This window comes from Toxotes jaculatrix, chromosome 3 (assembly GCF_017976425.1).
Source record: "Toxotes jaculatrix isolate fToxJac2 chromosome 3, fToxJac2.pri, whole genome shotgun sequence".
Classification (NCBI taxonomy): domain Eukaryota; kingdom Metazoa; phylum Chordata; class Actinopteri; family Toxotidae; genus Toxotes; species Toxotes jaculatrix.
In genome coordinates this window covers 12,714,432-12,741,384 of record NC_054396.1, presented here as the reverse complement: position 1 = coordinate 12,741,384, position 26,953 = coordinate 12,714,432, and the positions used below count along the sequence as shown (strand labels likewise).

At 45.5% G+C, this 26,953-nt stretch overlaps 1 protein-coding gene across 3 annotated transcripts in view; it reads right to left on the bottom strand.

Annotated features, from left to right (window-relative positions):
- Positions 1-26,953, bottom strand: part of srgap2 (SLIT-ROBO Rho GTPase activating protein 2) — a 53,776-nt gene that overhangs the window by 7,667 nt on the left and 19,156 nt on the right. For all 3 annotated transcript variants that reach the window (XM_041033465.1, XM_041033466.1, XM_041033467.1), the window contains exons 2-16: positions 14,947-15,139; positions 9,612-9,774; positions 6,547-6,609; positions 5,140-5,355; positions 4,651-4,779; positions 3,746-3,967; positions 3,561-3,662; positions 3,243-3,440; positions 3,014-3,098; positions 2,602-2,629; positions 2,303-2,333; positions 1,493-1,553; positions 1,209-1,286; positions 960-1,094; positions 757-862 (exon numbers count right to left, since the gene is read on the bottom strand). In XM_041033465.1, the coding sequence (XP_040889399.1) occupies positions 757-862; positions 960-1,094; positions 1,209-1,286; positions 1,493-1,553; positions 2,303-2,333; positions 2,602-2,629; positions 3,014-3,098; positions 3,243-3,440; positions 3,561-3,662; positions 3,746-3,967; positions 4,651-4,779; positions 5,140-5,355; positions 6,547-6,609; positions 9,612-9,774; positions 14,947-15,139 (1,810 nt within the window). The remainder of the gene's footprint in view (positions 1-756; positions 863-959; positions 1,095-1,208; positions 1,287-1,492; positions 1,554-2,302; positions 2,334-2,601; positions 2,630-3,013; positions 3,099-3,242; positions 3,441-3,560; positions 3,663-3,745; positions 3,968-4,650; positions 4,780-5,139; positions 5,356-6,546; positions 6,610-9,611; positions 9,775-14,946; positions 15,140-26,953) is intronic.

Below are 26,953 nucleotides of genomic sequence, written 5' to 3'. Positions count from 1 at the left end.
TTTGAAAAGTTTATATAATAGTGGATTTGTGGATATTTGATTTGGTTTTTGTAGTGTGGTCATTTCTTTCTGTTCAGCTTAGGTTTCTTTATTTTGCCAATACAAACTGATAGGTTCTTCTTTTATGGTGGCGAAAATTACAGTTGTTATTGTGTGTGGACAAATGTATATTCTTATCTGACCCTCAATGACTTATTCAGTAGAGACTGATGAGGGCTGGATCCTTTACATAGACTATATGTTTCTCTTAGTGTGAGATCATTGTTAAGCAAACCTCATGAAACCTGAGGCAAAAGGCATTGTTTGCACTCTTGCATGTGATTTGCATGTGTGTTGTGTGTTTTAATAAACATGAATTTTTGAGAAATACTGATACAAGCTTCTCACTGTACAATTACCTACTTTTGTGGAAAGCCTGTAACATTTGCTTCCAGGTCAACATTTTGTTGGTTTATTTCTGTGGTTGCTTTTGTAGCTTTTGTTGTTTGGCTGCTACCTTTTCCATCATCCACTCATCACCACTGTGATGCAGTTCACTGCAGTTCAGTGTGTAGTTGCTTTTGTAACTGTGAATCATTTCCTTGGTGATTCTCCTGTCATGGCATGTAATAAATAATGTATATACAGCTGTGGCTACTTACCCGGGTCTTATTCCAGTCACTTTATTGACAGAGCAACTATATAGTGATGTTTCTCACCAATTGGTTTGCTCTGCTGTCTCACCATGTGTGTGTGAGTGAATGTCCTGCTACTTACTGGTTGAGGAAGGCGAAGAGATATCTCATAATGATGAGGGTTTTGCTCGGCAGAGATTGCAGAACTTTCTTAATGTGGACTGCCCGCTCCTGGAGGCTCTCCATCGCTGGAAAATAACACACCCATGAGATTACTCGTACAAACAAGCGCGGGCACAGACACACACACACACACACACAAAGACAAAAGGATGTAAGACTTACAAACACAGGATATGAGGTCATGGAAGACTTCTTTAGGGAAGAGGGCTTGGTCTAGTCCTCTAAAGTAGAGCTTCAGGACACCAGCAATGGAGTCCATGTCATGGTCATTCTGGTCCCCTGCCAGCGGGTCCTCACCTACAACCGGATGAGAAGAGACAGACGAAGGGGCGGGAGAGAAAAGATAATAAATCTGTGGGTAAACGCATTCTCTTTAAAATGTTCAGGTTTCCTGTAGGATAATAGTCATACCCCTCTCAAAGGCATTCTTGATGTCGTTGACTTCCACCTGAGAGCCTGACACTCTGAAGATGCCCTCATGCTGCAGACCTACACACACACACACACACACACATAAATAAAGAGTTTTATTTAAAATGCCTTATTCATCTTCAGGATCGTACAGTTCTGGAGAAGTTCTGGTAAAATTCTCAGCTCAATGTTATCCAGAACCAACCAAACTTGACATAACAATGTAAACTGATCAGTACACAGGAAAAGCTAATGCTATCACTTCATTGGAGAATTTCACTCACCATGGCGACTGATGAAACGGATACAGCTCTCAACCATCAGAGGGATGGTCTCCGCCGACTCCTAAAAAAGGGGGACAGGAATTACTCCCGGTACAGGAGGAGACAAGACAGGAGACCAGTGTGGAAATAAAACACAGAGCACTTCATGTCAGGAGCATTTCCACACACACGTCTGCACATGCACATGCATCGGTGCACAATTTAGGAAGGATGGGTATCAGACGTAGGGGAAAGAGGGTGGGCGCACTACCCAGCTGTTGCTAGGAGACGGCGCTTTTCCCTTTTTCCTTTGTTTGTTTGAGGTTTCCAGAAATCTCTAGGAGGTGAGGTTGTGAAATGTATGTTGCACAACATATGCACGTAATTGTTTATATGTCAACACAACTGTTCTTTATGTTGAAACTTGACTATAATGTGAAACGATCAACCAGTCGATTTCTCTGTAAAGTGAGAGCTTATGACCAAAACACAAATCAACCACAAGGGGGAGCCACAAACATGAGATACTCCAACTGAGGTGCTTCTTTTGATCACTTGTGTCCTTATGTCAGATTGCATGACAACATCAACAGACTGTACAGATTCTGCTTTAGCTATAGATGTATGTATTGTTTATTGGGTCAAATTAGTCAAAGTGATGTGATGATTATGAACATAATGCTGTCAGCCCATGCATCCTGTGGGCGGAAGACACACTGTGAGAAAACATGTGGCTTGAGTTAAAAACGAAGCTACAGCAGCTCTGACTGAAAAGCTTAAAGCCGCTCAGAAACAAACTTACACACACAGACACTTATGACAGATAATTACCTGCTTTCTCACTGTTGAGTTTCTCCGTCCACTACACAGAGGGAGAGAGGGGAGAGAAAGAAAACGGCACTCTGTCATTATGTCTCCAGAGAAAGTCTATTTATACTCACAACTCTGGTAACGCTCTATTTGTATACTCCGAGACATATGCACATGTGTTGAGAACATCTATAAACAGTGAGAGGGAAAATAATACCCCTGGTTGCCAAAAAATCAAACTTAAATGCTGCTATGGTATATGCAAGTGTGTGTGTGTGTGTGTGTGTGCAGAGCATATTTCTTTCCTTCACCACACCTACCTGGCAAGGCAACAGTCAGTCTTCTGACCTAAAGGAGGGAGAAACAGGAAGAGGGGGAGGCAAGAGAGAGAGAGGGGGGGGGGGGGCGAGGGTATGACAGGAAAGAGAGAGAAAGAGATAGGCATTTATAGTAGAACCAGGACACATGAGGAAACAGCTTCAGATGGAACAGAAACAGGGAACAAACTTCCCGCCTCAGCTGTACACACACAATTTAGGGAGGATTTTCCTGTAAGCGTTGTGGAAAGGCAGACACATTCAGCCCTGAGGAATACCCCCCCGCCCCCAACACACACGTAAACATACAGCTGCATCCACATATGGTCACTGTCACTGTGACCTTGCCCTCCACAGACAGGAAACAAGGACGATGTCTAAAAGGTACGAAGGACGCTCTAACTGTCCCACTCACTTTCTCCCAGGGTCTTCTGGATGAGGTCATGCTTGGCCTCCAGTTTGGTGATCAGGCTCCTGCCTTCCAGAAACTCTTTCAGCTTCTACAACACACATACATACACACACGCTGGAGTCACATCATGTGCACATTATGTTGGCATGTAGCTGTTACTGCTTTGTCCATTAGAGGCTTGGTCCCATTAAAGCTTCTGAGAAATCATCTATGTCCATAAACTGGCGCTGACCGTGAAGTAAAACTGCTCCGTCTCCTGCTGATTAGCCCGTCGTTTGGCCAGGCTGGGCTTGCTGAGATAGGATTCGCTGAAAGTGGACTTGACCGATTCCATGCTGTTGCTGTGATGGAAGCACTCGGAGACATCGTAGTCTTCCACCGTTACCATGTCTTGGATAGTGGACAGAGTGGCCTCCATGGTTTTCTTCACCTGAAGGGCAGGGAAGACGAGAAGACAAGGTATAAAACAAAAGATGTGACGGACACACAGGACAGTTGGAAGACAACACGGATAAACAAAAATATAAGAGGAAGTGCAAAGATGTCTGACCTCTTCATTCTCAATCTTGAGCGTGGAGAGACGGGACAGCAGTTGCTGGCACCTCTGGAGCAACTCGTCTTCCAGAGGCTGCTGTGCACACATCACTCCCATCTACAAACAAAAATATTTTATTACACTGATGTTTGAAAATGCACTCACTCTGACAGAGCCAAACACAAGCACTCGGACCGTACCATGTCTCCCATGTGGGACTGGAAATCAAACCGAGTTGGGAGGCAGAAGACGTTGTTGTAGGTCTCCATCAGTTTCTGTTTGTCCCCGTTGGCCTCCAGACTCTCTGCCGCTCCCTCCAGTGTCTCCAGACCAGTGTGTTTGGACGTCTCTACGTTCTGTTCTGCAGATAAGTAGGTCCTCAGGGCACGGTGCAGGCTGGCGTGGTAGCCCAGGTCACAGCACTGTCACACACACATAGACATATACATTATATGGCACCATTACATGGCAGAACATATAAGCATTGTTGATCCAGTAACAGAAAATATAGCAGAAAGCAAATAGTTATAATACAGTTTTGTTTTTTTGCCATTATGTCTTTGACAGTAGAAACAGACAAACTAACCTATATATTTAGTGCTACTACAATCAGTTTAACAGTGAAAATGCTGGACCACAAGTTTCATCAACATCTATTGAACAGTGTTTGAGATGTCACACGACACACCCCTCTCGGGACAGCTGAAAAATGCAAAGGTAAAGTAAATTTGTAAAACGACTAGCTAATCTTGTGACCTGCCTGTCAGAGTCACAGTTTGCTCAATACCAGAGTGAGAGGATGAACACCTGCAATCGACTGGTCCGTCGGAGCAGCAGGCAGTGAAATGTTTTAACCGAGCAGAGAACAAACTGTTTTCATGCTAGTGTTGAGCAACAAAAAGACAAAGAGTGGAAAACATGGGGGGAGAGTGAGAGGGACCAATCCTCCTTCATTAGGAGCACTGAAGCTAATGTGAAGAGACTGTCCGAGGGGCCACCACTGGCTCGAACTCAGGGGTACTGAGACACACAGACACACACACACACACAAATGTCTACAGACGTTAGCTGCTCCCACAGAGTAACAGAGTGTGTTTATACTCACATCAATGATGTCGGAGAGGTCATGGATGTAATATTTGAACACACAGTTGTTGGTGGCCTCAAGAGCTAGCAGGTACTCATTCCTGGCCTTGATGGCCTTCAGCTTGTTCTCTGTGTACTTAGCTTGTCTCTGATGGGAGAGAGAGACAGAGACAGAGATTAAAAAAGAGAAAAGTGAAGAAATCAGGCAAGAGTAAAAGAAGCAGGGCGAGGGTGGCAGGTAAAGAGAGGGAAGGAAGGGTGAGGGATAATAGATGTTTGAGCAAAATGCCTCTGTATTGATTATGGATAATAAGAAGTGGAGAACCATGTAGCAGTGACAGGCCGCAGCTGCAGTAGACAAAGTTAGCAATAAGCCAGTCCTGCACTCATAAATCATTCATGAGACACACACATTAAGTCAGTGTGACAACAGGTGGAGCACTCCGAAACAGCTTTCCTCTCGTTGCCCTCCATTTCCCCTCCCCAGCCAGGCTCAGGCCTTGCTCACCTTCTCCTTCATCTTCTCGATTTTTTTGACACTGGAGCGTCGGACAGGTTTCTCGTCCGTCTTGATGCTGGCCAGGGTGTCAGGGGAGCGCGGCGTCTGACGGTCATCCTGTCGACCGGAGCGTCCCATCTGCTTCTCCTCCTGTTTCTCCGCCTCCTTCAGCTTGGACTCGGCATTGATGCTGTCAGTGTTGTACATGTGGTACGTCTTCATCACCTGGGAACAAGGGACGAGATTTGTAGACAAGCGTGAATGTGTGTTTTCCCAGTGTGCCTCCTCCTTCAGTTTTGGCTCCAGATCAAAAGTAGGATTATGCCAGTCAGCGTCACGAAGAGAGTGGAGCACTGAGGCTTAATACACAGACAGACCTTTTTGGAGTGAACTTCCAGCACTGGCACTCCACACTATTACAGTCCATGAGTCACACACACAACCCACTCTACTGTATAACACTACTGCGCTTTGACATGGTGGTATGACTTTAGCATGAAGAGTTAAACACATGAAACGAGTATGTGTGTGTGTGCAGTGTCAGCCTTATTGTAGTGACCACCACCAGAGTCATCATTATACTGCTCAAGCCCTCCCCAAAACGCTGCAGTCAGACACACTGGTCTATGAGTACGCATGTGAGCATGTGCGCGTCACTCAAACCAGATCTATTTCTATCTCTTAGAGTACACTGTAATTACAGCTTAAGACCTGCTTTTATGGGCCTTGCTGAGCTGAAGCTCTATGGTCGCTTGCTGCTCAGAGCCATGATGTAGTAGGAAACTTTGCCCACACACACACAGACACAGACACAGACACAGACACAGACACACACACACACACACACACACACACACACACACACACACACACACACACACACACACACACACACACACAGTGAAACGCACTCTGATTGCCTCAGCCCTTTTGGCAGTACCATGGACATGTGTAACCAGACGCTATGATGCCCCTGACAGCGTGAGAAGACCAAAACAACAGACAGCCAGCGATGATGTCCAAAATATCAACAACCAAATCAGACTGTCCAGTTAGTAAGAACAGTTAGTGCAATTTACCATGATCCATGATCACCATGGTAAACATATCTTTAGCGTGTTAGCATGCTAACAATTGCTAATTAGGCATAAACACAAAGAGCACCTGAGGCTGATGCAATGTCATTAGCCTTGCAGGTATTTGATGATTAACCAAATTGAATAAAAACAAACTTAAAATTCAGACCTGATGATGGCACAAACTGAAAACGCACGGGATCACCAAAGTTTTTTTAGAATTCATCTCCAGGTTACCATGAATATGTGCACCAGATTTCATGGCAATCGATCTAACAAGGGATCACAACACATAATCTTGGATTCACATGTGTGAGTGTGATGGCAGAGAGTCTCTTACCGTATAAAGCTCATTCAGAACTTTCAGCAGGTCCTCCTGAAGCTGTATCCCGACCTCTTTGCTCTGGAAAGACAGAGAAAAAGAAAAATCCAACCATTAGCTTAGTGTCATTGCTCACAGCTTCTACCATCTGTCCATTTACCCAGTCGTCTCGGTCAGCTAATGAAGTCCATACCCATTCAGCCATGTGGTCAATCAACAGCCCCATCATCAATCAAGACCAGAAAATCCGGCTGAACAGAAGTGGATGAGTCGCTAGTTCAGATGAATGAGCAAGGCGGGTAGCGGACTTGATGGATGTGGAGTTGGAGGAGGAAGCTACGGATACTGATCGCTACATGATAGCGGGGAGGCAGGAAGAGCGAGACAGAGGAGGCAAGAGGAAAAAAAGAGCTAAAGACAGAGTGCAAGAGGGCAAAGTTACAAGAGATAAAGAAAAAAACTGACAAAGTGGGAAGACAGGGAGTGATACAGGCAGTGCCACTATCCAGACATAACTGCCCGGAGCTACTAGTGACTGATGACTTCACATCAAACCACACATCAGTAGACGGCATTCACATTTACAAATATACACACAAACACACGCACACATTCACAGATCCACTCATACTTTTGCATGAATATGGTGGGACTCTCCTAAAAGGATTTCATTCACACTGGGTTTTAATAATGATGAAAAGAGGAGCATACACCAGCTACACAAACACACATTATGCAAATTCGTAATTTTGGGTGTATACAAATAAAACAAATTCAAATTCAAAGCAGACAGGTAAGAGAAAGCAAAGGACAAGTACTGGGGGAAAAAAAGGAGGAGAGATTAAAAACAAAAGCAGAGACAGTCAGCTAAAAAAAAAAGAGTAAGGAATGCAGGAAGAAAGCAAGAACAGATTTCGCCAGCGCATGTTGAGCATCTGTCTTCTCCTGGAAGAGGGCATAGCAGAGGCCTGGGTTGTAGCGGAGTGTCAGGGGTGAGTTAGAAAGAGGTTGAGGGGTGTTGTAGTGAAAAGGGAAACAGAAATCATTATGGTGAATTTATGTGGGAGAATTACAGAGGGCAGGAAGGTCAGGAACGGAGGGATACGTGCTGCAGAGGGAGAAAGTGACATGGGGAGAGATTTAGGATGCTGTTGGAAACAACAGAGGTAACAAGATAACTGAGGTTGTCCCGCCCTTGCTCTTTAAAGTGCTGTAGGAGGCTCATATTAGGTGACAACCAGTCAGACTACAGCGAATCAAAAAGCAATCAGCCATGGCCGAGCCCTCCCATCCATCAAGTGTGGATCTTGACCTTTGGACCTCTCGTCTTGCCTGTGGTCGTCCAGTCTGGCCGAGCGAGATCACAACAGAAACTAGCAACTAGTAACAAGCAACGCTTCATTAGCCCTGATGTCTGTGGTTCAGGTTGAGAGTGTGTGCTCATTAATTCAGTCTGACTCATTAGAGTTTTCTCTCTGTCAAAGACAAGATCTCTCACACACCCACACACATTCCCCCAACTGCACTAACAGTATCATTCTGCACTACTTTCCACACCAGCTGAGATGAAATCTGTCGACTTGTGTAAATATGGGTCGTGGTGCTTGTCTCCATGAGTTGTGCGTGTCTCGGCCCCGGGCGCTACTGGTATTCATGCCACCAACTGGAAATGTTATAAATGAGCTAATTATCTACTTAATTAGCCATCAGAGTATTCTCTGTGTGTATGTCTGCTGCCTGTTTATGACCCAGACACGATGAAAGCAACCCATCGTGCCGAAGAACAACCAGTGTTTGAGAAAAATCAAAATAGAAATCAACGTCCATGACGCAACCAAGAGTGAGAGTCAGAGAAACAGAGAGAAAGTGTGTGGGGGGGGTTTTTGTACTGGTGTGTCGGACCGTAAAATGAGGGTGGAGGTTTGTGTTTGTGTTCTCATCGCCCGCGATCAGATTGGAAATGTAGTTCAAAGACAGCCTATCGAGTTAGAAAATCAGCAGCCTCTGCCATGACATTCCACTCACAGGCTGCTTCACTTTGCCGTCCATACACACACACACACGCATATCTGACAATACTTGTGAGGCTTTCTCCTGATTACATTCTTTTCCATCCTAACTACAAGCTTAACTTTGATCTTTACCTTAAACTTAAACTGTTAAAGTTTAATCTAAGCCCAAGTCTCATCTTAAATCCAGACCAAAGCTGTATGAACTCCTTTGAAGAGGCTGCGATCTGCAAAAATTACCTCACCTTGCAGAAATGTTCTCGCTCTTTAGACTGAAATCCTACAGTTACAACTAGATTCAAAGTATAAACACATACAGAATTCCTGTTTGTATATGCATGTGATGCACTGCCCCTCAGAGCTTGTGTAGTTGGTCCAATATGTCCAGTTTGGAGATGAACATCTGCCTCCCAGGGGAGAGCTCAGCCATGGTATTTCCCCTGCAAGGTCACAGCAAGCTCTGATCACCCTCTTTTCTTGTTCTCTCCTGATGCTGCCCTCCCCCCTACGATTCTTTTCCAATTCTCTCAGTTCTTTTAGTTCCTTCTTTGTCTGGTCTTCCTCTACATTTCCTCTGTCTTGTCTCTCTCAGTCAAGTAAGGCAGAGATCAGACGAGACAAAAGTGAGGCTACTGTATGAACAGACAGAATAATCCCTCCTGGCCTGAGGTTCAGCTGACTTGCTGTCAGTCAATAAATCAGCCAGGACAGAAGACAGATGCTGGACAGACAGATGGACAGGGCATTCTGTAGTTGGTGCATTCTTATGTTTGAAGCTTGTTGAGGAGGAGCAGCTACTACCAGTTGCACCTTTTCAAAAACAGGCCTCTATGAAAAAGAGCTATAATCCACACACTGTGCAGGTTCCACACACACACACACACACACACACACACACACACACACACACACACACACACACACACACACACACACACACACACACACACACACACACACACACACACACACACACATACAAATGATGGTAACCTCAACAGCAAATGAAACCAAACTCCACTGGAACAACCAATGCGAGTAAAGTCCCTGCTGTGTGTTTGAGTGTGTGCTCACCTTCTTGAAGAGGCGTCCTGAGTCCTCGCTGATCTGTGCAAAGCGGGGAATGATGTTGTTGAGGTAGAGGTCGGACAGAGTGGCGTGGTCGCGGCTCTCCCTCTTCACCTGAAGCAGCAACAGGTTCCAGCAGTTTACTGGAGACAAAATGTTCTGCTCCTTCCTACAAACGCACACGGAGACACACAGAGAGTCTTACAAGGTATTCAAGGACCTCAAATGTTTACAAGAATAAAGTCTTTCGTCTTCTAAATTTCCTCTTTCATGCTGCTGATAGATGCGCGCACACACAAACACACACACACACACACACACACACACACACATACACACACAGACGTTCTTCATGTAAAATGTACAGACATGAGCACTACACAAAAACACGCCATCCAACATATTGTTTTTGTAAAGATCAGATAAGGCATTGGGATAACAGACAGACAGGGAGGGAGAGAATGCCCAGACAGATTTATGCTCAGAACAGTCATCCTCTCTCTTACACACACACACACTCTCACACAGGCTCAGTGAGCCAGCTCAAACAGGGGATTCAGCCAGGGTACAAAACCCAGCGGGAAGAGGTAAGACTCCCCCACAAGTACAGCTGTCGCAGAAAGGAACAAGAGAAAAAGGAGAGAGAGACAGAAAGAGAGAGGCTGAAAGACTGTAATGATTTCACTAACGGTTTAATAGTTCAATAGTGTTTCATTGTCTTTTGTCAAGTGCCCATAAAGCCATTACACAAATGCAAGGCTGTCAATGCCCTGCTTATACGACAACACAACCCCTTTCAGAGCGTGTGCATGTAGTATGTGTGTGTGTGTGTGTGTGTGTGTGTGTGTATGTATGTGTGAGTACAGTATGTGTTATGGATGATCCACGGATGATCTAGTGGGTAAAATGGATTATGAGTGAGTGTAAGTGGATGAAAGAAGGTCTTTGTGCCGTTAAGAGCAGCTTTAACTGGATAGAGAGAGCAAAGAGCTGCAAGGCATTTACATCACACACACACACACACGCACACACACACACACACACACACAGACGAGGGTCAGGAAAAGTAAAGCACTGACCCAAGCATACACAAGGTTGGAGACACAGAGAAAGTCTTTGACCGGGGGGTATAGAGTGGAGGCGGTTGTCCATGGGGAGGTGTGCATATGTGTGCATGTGTGAGTGTGAGTAGGATCTGATGAGATGAGTCATAGACAGGGATGTGATATGCTGGTACTGGCTGTCACCGGTCAAATGACTAACTAAGTATAATAACAGTAACGATAAAAAAAAACAAATCCACCTACGCACATTACAAAAGCCAAAAAACTGAAACTCTCTACATGTTGTATGCTAAGCTTGAGCGATGGTCATGTGGGTACACGTGTTTGTATCACTTTCTACTGTCACTTCTCTCTGCTGACTGTCTGTTTCTTTTCCGGTGCGTCTGTCTTCACGTCTGTTTGCACAACATTTTCTGCCACTAAAAAAAAAAAAGGGCCGCAGTTCCTCCATTTGCTCAACTGGTCGGCCTCTCTGCCTGCCATGTGACATGTCACCCTCAGTCCAACACTAATGATCACCATGGTAACGACACTGCAGCACCGGGTGAAAAATCACCCTACTCTCTCCGACCCTCAGCTATCACAAGGTAAACACAGAAATGTCAGTGGCCCCTTCTGAAGGTCACACGGTGCACGCTGGGAACAGAGCGAGTCTTGAGGTCAGGTGCTGCCAGTGAACCACGTTGGAGGGAAAATGCTAAATGGCCGTTTAGGGTCAGGATCAAACTGCATAGCATTAAACGGGGCATCACTGATGGCAGTTTTCTACAACTGAAGCAAACAGAGATGCCAAATAGTTTCTGCACTGATTGAACTAAATACTAGAGATCAGCTGCTCCACAGAGACACTTGTTTGTAATGATTGGACTAACAACAGGACGCATGAAGAGACAGGTCTAGCTGCATAAAACACTGGCACAGTGTGCACACAGACAGTCAGGGCTGGGATATACTGATATGTTTTCTATATTGTTACATTAGATTACACACTGTATTGTGTGGTATTGTAGTAATAATAATATCATGATGTTGTTTAAATGTTGTCTTTTGTGGTTTTCACAGGATGCATTACAGTCAAGTCTTCAAGGCAGCCACATAAATAAAACACACATTTTTAACGAATTCCTATTCCCAGTGTGATTTAATCGAGTCGGGTATCAGCTTGATTTGATCAAGCTAAATTCCAATGCCAATTCTATGCATCTATTCTTATGAAATGCTTAAAATATTTCATAAGAATAGCATCAGTGAGAACAGAGTTGAACATAAATAGCTTTTATTTTTAGGCTGCAATGAACAGCAACAGCATATCTTGTGATTCTCTTTTTAGTTAAAATGTGAAATAAGCCTTGAAAAAAAAAAGATGTTCTCCATCCTGCCATGTTCAAGTTAAATACTCCTTCTTACTTGTTTTCAACTGAGTTGGAAAAAGAAGCATTAGCTGATTCTGGGGGGTTATAACTACGACTGGGGCCATATCAAAACTGTTGTATTCTTATACTACGCTGCATGGATTTATTTACACGGTTGTATAAATACACACCATGTTTAGCTGTGTTTTGAGGAGTATATTCATGCACATGAAACCACGCACAGTAGTTCTATACTTTGCTTTCATGAATCCCCAGTTCTAATAGATGTGAAACTTCTTTTCAGTTCAACCTTAGACATGAATGTACTGTGTCAAACATGTGAGTTTCGATTTTGTTTGTGCATCTTTTTAGGTCTGCAAAGATTGTAGAAAGGGTAAGCAGGAAAAAAAAAAAAACCCAAAACACTGGACAGATTAAAATGAATGCAGCAATTTTTAAGGTCACATGTGGTCATAAGATCCCAAAATGCCACATTGAAATAATGTCTAGCTGTAGCCATGGGTTGTGTAAGGGGCTGACGCTTATTAACAGTGAGACCGGCCTAATATTTAGCATAAGGGTCGGCTTTGAATCAGCTTGTGAGGGCTCCTCCATGTGACCAATTGGCCTGTCAGCCTCAGGGCACACAGACACACACATATAATACGGTCAAATCGTGTAACCCCCCACCACTGCTGTATGCAGTCCGCCAAATAGCAGGAATACCAGGAGTCTCCAAGGGATCAAGACACACACACACACACACACACACACACACACACACACGCACAAACACACACACACGCACACACATACAAAACTCTTACACCCCGCAATTCTTGAAGCACGATCAACGCCTGGCTGTATGGAGAAACAGCCACAGACACACACACACACACACACACACACACACCTACATTTAGGCGCACACACAAAAAATACACACATAACCGGAAAATAGCTGAAATTCCAGCGTGGCACTCGGACTGAGCAGGAGCAGATGCAGGGAGACTGTTAAATACACAGATGTTGGAAGAACAGAAAAGCAAAAAAGAGAGAGAGGGAGAGGAGCAAGCAGAGATCTGATAAATGGAAATTGAACACTTGTCAGTCAGTGAGTTGTATTTTTATTGCCTTATGACATCTTGATAGATCATGACGTACAGAGACCTGCTGTAGCAGCTGAACTGCTAAACTACACTATTTTATTCTCTGTCCTTTGCCCTGCCTTCTCCTCTGTTCTCCTTCCATCCCCCAATATGCAACACAGGGAAACAAACACTCTGCAACTGCCTCAGTATTGATCTGAGCTGGAGGGGGTGTGTGCGTGTTGGAGGTACGTCCTCTTGTCTGGAATTGGGTTTCGTTTAGAAGACCTATTGATTCCTTTTAGTCTGTGCCTCTGTGTGTGTGTGTGTGTGTGTGTGTGTGTGTGTGTGTGTGTGTGTGTGTGTGTGTGTGTGTGTGTGTGTGTGTGTGTGTGTGTGTCAGAGCATGGGTTTGCCCCCAGCAGAGAAATGAATGTCTCTGGAAAAGTGCATGATGCATAAGTAACGAGAGAACGAGAGCAGTGCAGGGGGAAAAAAAGAGGAAAAGAGAGTGGCTGCAGAGGAGGTCATGGTTAACAGGAAATCAGTGAGAGAGAGAGAGAGAGAGAGAGAGAGAGAGAGAGAGAGAGAGAGAGAGAGAGAGAGAGAGAGAGAGAGAGAGAGAGAAGGCGAACAGAAGAAGAAACAGCTCAGGCCTTCTCCAACTTTAGTAAATTTGAAAGTCAGGGAATGAGATATCAAAAATCTTTCTACATTTAAATAAAATGAAAGTATAATATCTGGTAACCACAGGAAAAAAAAATAGCAGTTTCACAGCTGTCTCACAAATCATGACACAACTTGATGAGACTACTCATGTCCCTCTGGGATGTTTAAAAAAAAAAAAAAAGCTTAATAATACAGTAATAATGCATTAATGATACAGTAATGATAACAGAGGCCTACAGCCCCTGCAGATCAGCAGCAGAACTTCCACACTTTCCTAAATGTCAAAAGTTCTGCAACAAACCATCTCGTTTCTCAAAGACGCATTGACCAATTTCCAAGTCACATGCTAAAAAATAGAGGATTAAAGATGCAAGGAGTCATAATTAGCTAAATGGAGAAAGCCCTCAGCATGTGTCGGTGGTAGCTCCACAGTATTTTTGTGTGTGTGTGTGTGTGGTTTATGATTAGCTAGCACTTCAGTATCCTTTCCTACAGGGAAACAGACTGCTCTCTCCCACCAAACACTGCCAGATAAATTACACAAGAACACATCACGCTGCTAAAGCCGATAAGCTCCACAGTGTATCTGTATGGATCTTATGTATCTGAGACGGAGACAGAGAGAGAGAGAGAGAGAGAGAGAAAGAGGGAGACCTTCTTCAGTGAGAGAGAATCCCCGTTTGGGCAAGGTTACATACACAGCAAGACAGTCAGAGCACAAAATCACCACCTGGCCATTTCTGGCAGAAGCTACAGTTACACACACACACACACATACACAGACTCACAACAGAAATGAGCATCTTAGTGAAACGTACAAGCCCTAAATCAGTTGTTGCTACATCAGATCAAACTGGGAAGCAGTGAGTGATGTAAGTCCGAACTTTACAGAATGACAAATGCCAGCGTGACCTCCATCACCATCATTCTCGGGCATCCTTCTGTTTCATTTTCTTCTCTGCCTCTACTTCTCTTTTCTCAGGAAGGAAGTCTTCCGAAACAGTCTATTCTGTTTCAAAAGCTAAATAAGGAAATTGGGTGATGTTTCATCTTGCTTGGAAACTTTAAGAGAGATGACTTTTGACTGTCTCAGACACTTAAACTACAGGCGCAAGCTAACACTCTGCAGCCCAGTGTGGTTATGTGTGTCTGTATGAGTGTGTCATACTTGAGTAGATGGTCCTTGGTACTGCGTGTCTTGGTGAGGAACCTCTCAGCCAGCTTCTCCAGGTTGCGGCTGTAGTCCATCTCAATCTCCGCTTTCTTCCTGAAGAAGTCCTGCAGATCCTGAAGCAGCTGCACCCTCAGCTCACACTGCTGGTCCAGACACTTGAGCTGTTCCACCAGCTGGGCACGGATCTCTGCCAGGGTGAAGAGAGAGGAAGAGAGAAAGAGACCATCAGAGCTCGGTAACCAAGGTCCACAGATTGTTTACTTCTAAAACCAAAGGCCTCCTTCCTCTAAAAAAAAAAAAAATGTTAACCGCATGCAATTATCTATAGAACTGAGAAGTAAGCTTCATGCATCCCAGTGCAGTGCCATCACTACGATACATACCACAACAATGTGTAAGATGTTAAGGTCTAAAGCAGCTTCCTCTCCACAGCTGATGTGGACGACTGAAGCTCCAGTGAAAACACCTGGCAGAGCCCTGACACATCAGCCTGGAGTCTTGGCTAAAACCCATTTCCCTCCCACCAGTCTGTGTAAAGCACAGCCTGCCGTGCGTGCGTAGCACATCATATTTATATGCACGTGCGCGGCAGTCATTTATCCCAGCTTATCACTTTTCATTTTCCTCCTGCCTCCTTCCCCTCTCCCTCTGCCATGCTGCTCTCCAGTCTGGCCTCTAAATTAATAGAGTGCACTCAGTGCAGACACACTCAGTAACCACATTCAATCAGCGGCCACAGAAAAGTCCTCTGGAGAGTCCCCCTGCCCATTTGAGTTACAGACCCGGGACACACAAAGCATCCACAGCAACACGTGCACACATGTAAATACCCAAGGACACACACACACACTCACACACAAGATGGTGATAAGCTGTATCAGTGCTGACAGCCGACAGATTAATGCTACGCTCTCATAGCTGCCTGCCAAAGCTGAGTAGGCTGCTTATGCACACTTTTTAAAAGTTTAGAAACAACACACACGCATACACACTACTCTCCTACCTTTACAACGCTGGCTGTAGAGAAAGCGGATGGTTTTAGCCTCCATCCCAGCTTCAGTGCAGTATAGACACCTCTCACATACACACAGTCATTCAGACAGTCACACACAGACACACACAGACCCTCACAGGCAGGCAGAAAGTCAGCCTCTGGCTGGCAGCGCCTGTTGATGCCGCCTTTGTGTTTAACAGCTGAGAGTGCAGTTTCTCATTTCCACAAAGAGAAGTGGGATATCTAAATGTGTCTGTGACCACTCCGCTCCTCCCCCCAACCCCCCTCCGTCTGCCACTTCTCTCTCGCTCTCTCACAAACACAGATCTAAACACTGTGCCACTAACCAGCGGCTGCGTCCGCTCACAGACATTCTTCGCTGATTTAAAAGGCCAGAGCGGAGCAGTTCTGTGGCATCATGACGCTACCGCACAAACACTCATGTACGCAACAAATAAATGCATACCCACAGTCTGCGAGCGTGCTAATGACCTGGTGTGAACATTTGCTTTGACAGCATGTGTTATTGTCTCGTGGTCAGTGTATGTGTGTAATTTCCTCATCGCACGGCCTTGTCAATGATGGGGAATGAGTCAATGTCCCCGCCTCTCACGGCTGCGACAGAAAACCTTGACGTGGTTGCCCTGTAATTAGTCGACCAGAGACAAACACACAACGTGTGCACAAACACCTCAACTGAAAACAAGCTCTCCCATCCATAAGGAGCACAAGAAGGTGGCAGGAAGCATAAGGTAATCGGCAGGGTGATTGACAGCAGTCCCATGTGACCTCAGTGTTTAGAAAGCAGGTTTAATGGGGGTGAGATTAATTTAATAGGGAGGCTGTTCCCTGAAATCCCTCTCAGGCCCCTAACTGTCACATTAGGATGTGGAGCGATTCCGACAGCGCGCTCCATTTACAAAATACATGGCTGTGTGATCAAACCAAAGCTGACCCTGAGCTGTCCACACTGTACCATGCTGGTACTACCTTTATTAACTGAATTCATTTCTCTGAGGATTTAAAAAAAAAGTTTTTATCCATCTAGACGCTGCCAACAGGAGAGGAGTGTTATCTGAGTGCCAGAGAGCTTGGCTCAGCAAAAAGAAGAAAGAAAAACAGTCAAAAAATATCTCTGCAGATCTTCCTTTCCGTCTCGCCCCCCGCCTCCCCCCGTAATGGCCGTCACCTCCCGAGCCAGTAAAAAGTGGGATGCGAACTGGAATGTGGCGCCTCCACCCCCTCCAGACAGCCCAGTCACATTTTCCAGGCAGATGAGAGCAGGTCTTGTAATCGGGCTCTGGGATTCTACTTTACTGATGCTCTCCTCTCTCTTTACCCTCCCTCCCCTCCTCCTCCCCCTCCGCCTCCTCTGTCTGTAGTGCTGAGGGCTGTCTGGCTCAGTCTGCACAAGCTTCATCCACACACTTCTCACATGCGCACCAGTCCCACCGCACCATGGCCAAAAACACAGAACTCAGCAGCATTAGACGAGCAGGTCTTTCTCTCCAGAAAATATTCACGTCCCTTTATAAAAACCTGTCTGCATACTGTACCTGTCATAGTCCACTAAGGTCTGTTATAACTATAATAGTCAGCAGCTGCAATCGCTCACAGAAAGAGACTGATCAAGGTCACAAATCTAGATCAGGCATCTAAGACCCTTCAGAATTAGTTTAGTGTAACGTTACTTCCCATTTATATGCGGTCATATGTGTCATGAGAGTCTCTTTTCTTTTTCAAGATCTATGGCTGTTTTCCTCCACTATCCAGTCACAGGGGTCACTGGTTGGTTTCTTTTGGCACAGAGTGTAGGTGAGGGGGTGGTATGATGAGAATAAGGGACATTAGTGCATCCATGTCTCCATCCATTTGTCTCTCCATGTAGAAAAACAAAGTTCACAAACTAGCACGAAATGGTAGAAGTCTTAGCAGTCCGACATCTTTTTCTGCAGCAAACTCTTTTCACCCAAACCTGCCACTCCTCATCATCCATTATTGATTAGTTTGCTTGTCCCGACCCAGAGAAAGGAGGGCAAAAAATAGGGAGAGAGAGGGAGAGAGAGAGAGAGAGAGAGAGATGATGGATGGAGACAGCATAACCACACTGGAATGACACTACCACCGTGGTCACTGCCTGCTGTTAATTTTGCTGTGGGCTGAGGCTGAGGGCAGCTGGTGTGCATTGCCTCAAAACAAACTAGAGTCGGACATGTTGTTGCCCAAGAATGTGTGGATGGATGCTCAGAAGGAAATAAAACTAATAAAGGAAATCAACACTGCCAAAAGGCAACCAAACCAGTCACATAACACTCAAAGCCCATTTTTGGCAAGCACCGTGTGGAACCCAAAAGTCGTGTTTTTCCTGCAACATTACATTTTGTAGCTGAAGTTAGTTTATTTTTATTTTTTTTTGCAGCAACACACCACCAGCTTTAGGCTGTTTTGTTGAGAGCTGACAGAAGTGATGGTTGCCCTGAATGCTGTTCTGAGCTGGCCTAGATACAGGAGCCACACACACTGCTGCAAGCACTCATTATACCTGAAAACACCCTGGGCTGAGGGCACAACACACACACACACACACACACACTTACAGAGATGGGGCACCACGAGTCCAAGCTGTCACTCTGAGCTGTTTCGACGGCAGCTATCCAACGAGGACAGATCTGTCCTCCTCTATTACTGGACTGGGCTTGTAGAGGCGCACACAAACACACACATCTACACACATGGCAACTGTTCACAAGTAGACGTGATGAGTGTTTGAGACGAGGCTTGAACTGGCTGGAGAGGGAGTGTCAGGGAGGGTACAAACAACAGAGGAACAACAAACTGGCACCGGCCCAGGCCGAGACGACAACGCAGTTCTTTTAAAGGGTAGTTTCAGTTTATTGCAACATGAGTCTTATATTTACAGTTGCGACCATCTTTCCTATTCTTCATAAAACTCAGAGTTAACAGAGTTACAAAGTGGGAAAAGTCTATTTGGATGCCTCGAGTTACAGAAGTAAAAGTTCAATTTATTTTCTCCACACACAACGTTACACAACTCACATCGGCAGCACTTCCACAGCTTGGGAAGGCAAGAAACTGTCTCCTGGTTGAATCATCAGTACAAAAGACGAACAGCTGAATTACTAAGTATGCAGGAAGTTTGCGTATTCACTACCTCTGACTCAAAACACTTGATCTCTCAGAAATTACATTGAAATAATTTAGACTGGAGGCTAGAACATGAACTGTAACATGACTGTTACATTATCTGGGAATCTCCCGTGTTTCCGTGTCGAGTAATGTTGAAGACATTGTTAAAGGAGAAATTTGAAATGAAAATTCAGATTGCAACTCTACTGTGAAAGTCTGTGAAACACAGCAACATCAAGACAAATTAGTCAGACGGGGCGGGAAACACAGGTCTGATGATCTTTAAACAAACCTCCAGGTTAGTCAGACTTATTTGGAAGAGAGGAAATGAAGTGGTTGAGACACTGTTGTTGTTCACAACCTCTCTTGTCCCCTTCGACACTACAGTGACGTCTCAGAATTCATACGCCTCAGCAACAAATATATTACAAATATATTTTATTATAATCAATAGGAAACAGTGGTCAAAGCCACAAATGAACCAGGATGATCCTTTAAATATAAACCTTTCTGCCAGCATTGGGTGTGAGTGCCCACAACCTATGCCAGGCAATCAGTGAACACAGCGGGAACACACACACACACCAGTTAACTAGTTCTAAGAAATCTACGACACCTAACCAGGAGATCTAGCTACCAGTATGGTATAATATTACCCATTCTTCTTTTTCTATTTGTGTTCTTGTGTGTGTGTGTGTGTGTGTGTGTGTGTGTGTGTGTGTGTGTGTGTGTGTGTGTGTGTGTGTGTGTGTGTGTGTGTGTGTGTGTGTGTGTGTGTGTGTGTGTGTGTGTGTGCGTGTGTGTGCGTGCGCGTGCGTGCGTGTGCGTGTGCGTGTGAGCAAGGCATATATGCTGTGTTTATGCAGTAAGGCCTGGTCTTTGTTGCTCCAGGGGCTGATACTGCAGCACAGAGCGGTGGAGAAGAGGAGGGGGAGCAGAAGGGGGCGGCAATGGTTTTGAGTTGTACCACTGTGAGCTCATACTATTGTCCTCAGAAGAATGAAAGAAACAGAAAGAAAAGGAAAAAGAACAGAAAGCAGTATAAAGGGTGAGTAAGGGAGGGAGGTGGGGGGGTACTGCGTCACTATGAATAATATGTCCATTCATCCCTGTACACACAGGAAGAGAGGACAGAGAGACAGGAAGTCGGTCGGACCAGTTCATTGCCAGTAGGGAGCACACGGGAGGGGAGGGTCATACTAAAACAACTACAGGAAGCGTGTGTGTGTGTGTGTACAGATGGAGTGCAGCAGGGTGGGGGGTTGGACTGAGGTGTGTGAGTGTGTGTGTGTGTGTGTGTGTGCGCGCGCCTGTTTCTCCAAATGAAAGGGCCTGAAGAAAAACAGGCAGCTGCGGAGTTCACCAATATAACCCTCCGAACCTGAAACCGGGCAGGAAAAGAGGGGAAAGAGAGAGAGACTGCAGGAGAGAAACTGGGCCAGGGGTTTGCAGCATGAAGGGGGGCGAGCACTGTGTGTGTGTGTGTGTGTGTGTGTGTGTGTGTGTGTGTGTGTGTGTGTGTGTGTATGTGTGTGTGTGAGGGGATAGTGGGGCCATGGGACGTGATTTTCAGGCAGTTGAACGAGTCGGTAGTCTGAAGCCTCAGGTTGCAGGTAGTGTTTCCTCATAAGATTCTTCAGCCGGGTGGAATCTATTAGTTCCAGACATGCCTGTCTAATACTTCTTCACTGCACACACACACACACACACACACACACATGCACGCACGCACATGCATGAGCGAGAGAAAGGAAGGGAGTAGAGGAAAAGATAGAATTACAGTACAGTAAGTGTTGGAGGGAAAACTATTATAGGAATGGGAAGATTCCAGCCAATGTCTTTTCCTTGGGTCTGGGCCTTTCCTCTGAAAACAAACACACACACACACTAAAAACTTATATAGGCATTTCCTCTCTTGCCCAGAGCTTAAAACCTTTAGGAAAAGCAGTGTCGTCTTAAGGAGGAAAGTTAACTAGCTTAGCGACTTTTAGACATGGAAAACTCTGCCGAAGCCAAACCACAGCAGACCTGCTGTGTGTGACAGAGGAGAGGAGACAGTCGGGCAGAGAGCAGAGGATATGAGAGAAATAAAAGCTACTCTGTGCTATGGCTCGACATAAATAAGTAAAGGACGGGAGATTTCAGAGGGTAACAGCAAAAGTTATTGGCGTCTTTCGAGCGCTTTATAAACTTCACTTTTGAACCAACTCCATAATGGAGAACAGAGTACTGAGGGATGCTTTCAGCCAGGCAAGGAAGCAAGATCCTGACCTTTCAGATCTCGGTTTTCTTCGTCGCACACACACAAGAAAACAAACAAACACACACACGCACACAGCGAGTGACAATTAAACCACTGATGACCCAGGAAATGCAAAAATGGGTTATGAAACTGACATAAAAGGCCACAATGTGGGCTTCAGGAAATATTTCCCATCATCATTTGTAAACATCTACAATGAATGAGGAAAGTTTGAAGAATAAGGAGCCGACTGTTCCTTAAAGGAGCAGTTCAACATTTGGGGAAATGCACACTGTTGTCAAAAGATTAAAAACAGGGAAACAGCTATCCTGGCTATGCACAGAGGTAGCAAAATACGCCTAACTGCACCTCTAAAGGTCACTAATTTACACATGATATCTTGTTTGTTTAATCCAAACAAAAACCAGTGTATAAACAACAATTTATCAGCAACAAAGTGAATGTCTCCCCAAAATGTCACAGTATTCATTTTAAGACCCTGATATACGAAATAAAGTGACTGGACATCAAGCGAGAGATGCTTCAACTTCCCTCCTAAATTACGGCCGTGCGTGTGGGAATCACCGTCACTTGCCCATGATGCACCCTTCATGGTGAGGGAGGAGGCAGAGGAGGGGGCTGTGTGAGAGGAGAGTGAAAAGGAGGTGACAGGGAGGGAGAAGGGGAGTAATCATGGCAGGGGGGTAGTGCTCAGCGGGGGTAAATTCCTCTGCACTACGCTGCACCTCTGTGGTCAGATCAGGAAGTCATTAACCCTTTACTAGCCAACAAGACGCTTTATTTCCAGCTGGAGGAACACGGCAACAGGAAAGAGAGAGGAAGATGAGACATGTGTTTGCGTGTTGTGTGTTTGTGTTAAAGCATCTGTGGCCCACAGCCTGAGCCATGTGAGCTCTCATCAGGGTCCCTTAAACTCCATGAGCTCAGAACATAGGTCAGGGGTCACAAAGCTGCTGGAGGGGGGTCAGTCTCCCATGTCAACCAACAAGTGGTGGAATACAACCACTGGTTTCAGCTCTGACGAGCGCTGAAGGAGCTCTAAATGCTCCTGCAGCTTGGACCCACTCTTCCACCAACTAACCATCGCACGCTCTGATTCCTCTCATATGGTGGCAGAGGGGCTGGAAGGGTTGGAGACTGGGGGCTGGGGTCTCTATGCATAATGAAATAGGCGGCTTATCAAAAGTTAACTAGCTTCTCACCCATTTACAGCCCCTGCCTGTTCTACTAACCCAGTCTGGAAAAGAAGCTCACAAGAGTGTGGTGTTGGGGGAGGGGGGTGTGTCTCACGCAGATGCAGAGACAGGGGGGTGGATGGAGGGACTTCAAATGAGACTGTGGCTCCAACTAATGATTATTTTCAGTATCAGTTAATCTCTCAACTGTTTTTCATTAAGCATTTAGTCTGTAAAATTTCGACTTGACTGTCAATTTATAACAAAGCACTGAAAAAAAAAGCAGAAAATCACATTGCAGACTGAGGAAAACTGATAGACTCATTAATAACAAATCAATTTGTTGACTGTTTCAGCTCTAAATGAGATCACACGCTAGTTTGCAATTCATCAGGTCACTTTATTTGAGACAGACCTTCCTAAATTCTTGGCCTCCAGACTAACCTGTGTGCATGTGTGTGTGTATGCAGTTCATCCTCAAGGGTACCATCCACCTGGTGTCACCTCTATTTCCTGTCTCTGCCGGACACAGCCATCTGGGCCTCAGTCTGTTCCAACAGCCTTCATCATGTCTCTCCCTCTCTCACTCTGACACACACACACACACACTCAGTTCGCCGTAGGGATGCAAATCATGACCGAATAGTGATCTACGCCATCTGTCTAAGGAGGTATGGATAGGTATCAGACAAAAAAATAAATAAAAAGCACACACATTTTATACCATCCTGAGACAGCAGGAGAGACAATATTAAGCAGAGCTGTCCCACTGAGTGTGTGTGTATACGTGTGTATGTGTGTGTGTATCTACTCTTTCCAGTGTTTCCAAATGGCCAATGCATAACACCCCCCTTAATCAGCTTAGCAGCCAGTCAGGGGGATTTGACTAATCCACAACACAAGCATGGGAAGGAGCCCGCTGAGTGTATGTCTGTCTGCGCGAGTGGTCTGTCTGACAGCGTGTGTAGTAAGTTAAATCAACCTCGACAGCCATGGACGGCGCTCTCTCTAAGCATCGAGCATTACACGAATCATCCAAGGCTACTTTTAAACAGCGATGGACGGGCGTGGACCCTTTCACGTGCAGGTGGGTGAAGGTTTGTTCCCGTCTTCATTAGCAGGTCAAACGCTTGTCATAATTCCAGTGAATGAGTGATGGTGTGCGATGACTCCCTGCTTCGAGATTAAACAGTCATCAATCACTCAGTCACCCCTTCTCATTTTTTTCTTCATCTTTCTCACATTTCTCTGTCAGAATTAGATTGGTCAGCATCAGCGATTCGAGGGGACCTTGAGGACTCCCTGAGGGAAGCGTCAGAGCTTTGAAGCCTAACACAGTGTGTAATAGCCTCCCTCTGTCATCTAGTAGTTGTGTATGACAGCCTCTGCCACAGAGCAAACCGTATACACACACACACACACACACACACACACACACACACACACACACACACACACACACACACACACACACACACACACACACACAAACCCCAGTGGGAACAAGATGCATGATACTAAACATGTGTACGTGACTGGCATGAACGTCCTCAAACTTCTTATCACTGCATTCCAAGAGACATCAGTGGCATGCTGAAAATGGCCGTAGGAAAATGGTAGAGATGGAGATAGGGGATATAGTGAGAGTGGAGAGGAGAGGGAGGGCAGCCAGTTAACGGCTGTATCTGCTGATGTCTGCTGATCCTTATCGGAGTGCCAGTGGAAGGCAGAGGGGCCGGGAGAAAAGAGCAGGGGAATATGTTTCGTCAGACAATGAGATGAGACAGAGAACAGCAGTCGATTACATGAGATACTATCGCCGCATCCACCTTGAGGTCACACCGTCGCTGCTGTCTTCAGCTGCAACCTTCTTCCCAGACAGTGGGGGGGTGGGGTGGCGGGGGGTGGTCCCGGGGAGGCACTTTATGGGGCATGTGCACAAAATACAGTGATGCAGTGGGAGGAGAGCCTGGCACATGCAGATCTAGCCCACTTTAATATAGTCTGTGTGCCCATATGTGTTGTCTGATCCTATGATGGCATATGGTCTAGCTTCTTATTTTCCATTCTGCTGCCACCCTCTTCTAATGGAAGACTGAAGATAATTGTGAAATAACTGTGTTACTCCTAAGAAGATAAGGCAATTAATCAATGAGGTGACTGGCAGAAATTGATCAGCTTATCAAATTGATTCAAAATGATAACTGATCATTTGTTTCAATCATTTAAATGCCAAACATTTGCTGGTTGGAGCTTCTTAAATGTGAGAATGTGCTGCTTTTCTCTGTTGTATATGGAACTGTAAATTTTGAATATCTTGAACTGGACTGTATTGGACTGTTAGTTGGACAAAACACAGAAGTGCAATGGGCATTATCCATATTGATAAGAACTACACTCACTGATCTCAGCCCATTGACACACACTCATCTTTGAAAAACTGCCTGAGTGTGCTATGAAAGTTTAAGTCTTACAATAAAGCTGTGAAAGCTAAGGTTATGCTGAAGGTAAAAGCTGTAGGTCATAATTAGAGAACAGTGTGCGAGCCAGAGAAGCACAGTGTTTGGCTCAAATCCCTTCATCACTGAGAGCAGAAAAAGCTGAATCAGGATCAACCTATGCAGCAAATGCTATCACAAATCCCTTTCTCTCCCCTTTTATGCCTCTATTTTTTTTTTTTTTACACCCTTTTCTCCAACCCACTGCTCCAAAGGTATGACTCACTCTCCTGCCTGCTAATGTCTGTACGTGTGCATGTATGTGTGTGTGCATACTATGGAGAAGTGGCCTTGCAGTGTAATAGCTCCTGCAGAGGCACAGCTCAGAGAGCTGGGGTTCCCAGCAGTGACAGGCCGGCCAATGAAATATGGCCACCATTTCAACCAGGCGGCAGTCTGTCACAACAGATACTGAAACCCCGGGTACACGAGGAACAGCTACGATGCGCATGGGAGAAGACGAGAGCCCCGCCCTACCTGCCCCTCACTGCATGGAGACTGTGGCGTTGTGGTACGTACAATCACTAAGCAGTTTACTTACTGACCTTTTCCCCCACACTGAAGATCACATTCAACTAGCTACTTGAATTCTTCCTCACTTGCAATCCCAACCGTTCACATACCCACTCAGGCATTTGTCTGAGTGGAGCAGAGGCGTGTGTGTGTGTGTGTGTGGGGAAGGGGGACCAGAAAGAGATAAATTGGGCCACGTTGCATGAAGAGTAGGGATGTAACGATGCATCGTGACGCGATTAAAAATCGATACAAATGCGTGACGATTCACATCGGTTGACAGGGAAAATGAATCGCGAATGCGAGAGAAGTTGGATATGTTCTTTTTTTTGAGTTGGTGACTCATTTGTTTAACGTAAGACGTCAAGTCACGTGACTTACGTCACTACAGGTTCGGTTTGGGGAAAGAACGAGGGAAGACATGGCTACGGTAGGCAACAATTTTGAAATAGAGGATGCATCAAGCGGTTTTAAATCACCTGTGTGGCGGCATTTTGGTTTCCCCATATACACAAATACAACCGGTGAGAAATGGACAGACAAAACCAAAACAGCATGTAAATATTGCAAGAGACTGCTAACATATACCGGCAACACTACCAACATGCAGCAGCATATTAGGCGCCACCACAGTGAGAAGCAAAGTGACCTTACGCCACCTCCTGAGCGAAAATTGCCCAAGGGTCAAACCACCCTGAGGAGAAGCTTTGCATCTCCTCTCCCCCATAACAACGCAAGAGCGCAAGAAATTACCAGGGCAATTGGTTATTTTATTGGAAAAGATTTGAGGCCATTTTCCGTTGTTGAAAATGACGGTTTTCGGCTGTTGATCAACACGCTGGAGCCCAAATACCGCATCCCATCACGACAGCACTTCAGCCAGGTAGTGGTGCCAAAACTCTATCAGGAGGTTAGAGCTCACGTGGTTGAGGTTCTCCGGACGGCTGATACTGTGTCTATCACAACCGACGGGTGGACATCTAGAGCAACGCAAAGTTATATCACTATAACTGCTCATGTGATCAATGCTGAGTGGGAGTTGGCCGGTTTTGTGCTTCAGACGCGACCTCTTTTGGAGTCACATACTGGGGCCAATATAGCTGAAGTGCTAAAGGAGGCCGTGGCGGAATGGCAGCTGGAAAGGCAACAAGGTATCCCTGTAGTCACCGACAATGCGAGAAACATGGATGTGGCAGTGAGGGAAGCCGGGCTGGCACCGCACATCAAGTGTTTCGCCCACACTTTAAATTTAGCCACCCAGGCTGGTTTGAGTGTGCCGCGCGTAGCGCGCTTGCTGGGTCGGATCCGGCGGATTGTGAACTTCTTCCACAGAAGCCCAACAGCCACTGCTGTGTTGGCTGCGAAGCAAAAACTACTGCTTGGCCCGGACATCAATGAGCACAAGCTAATT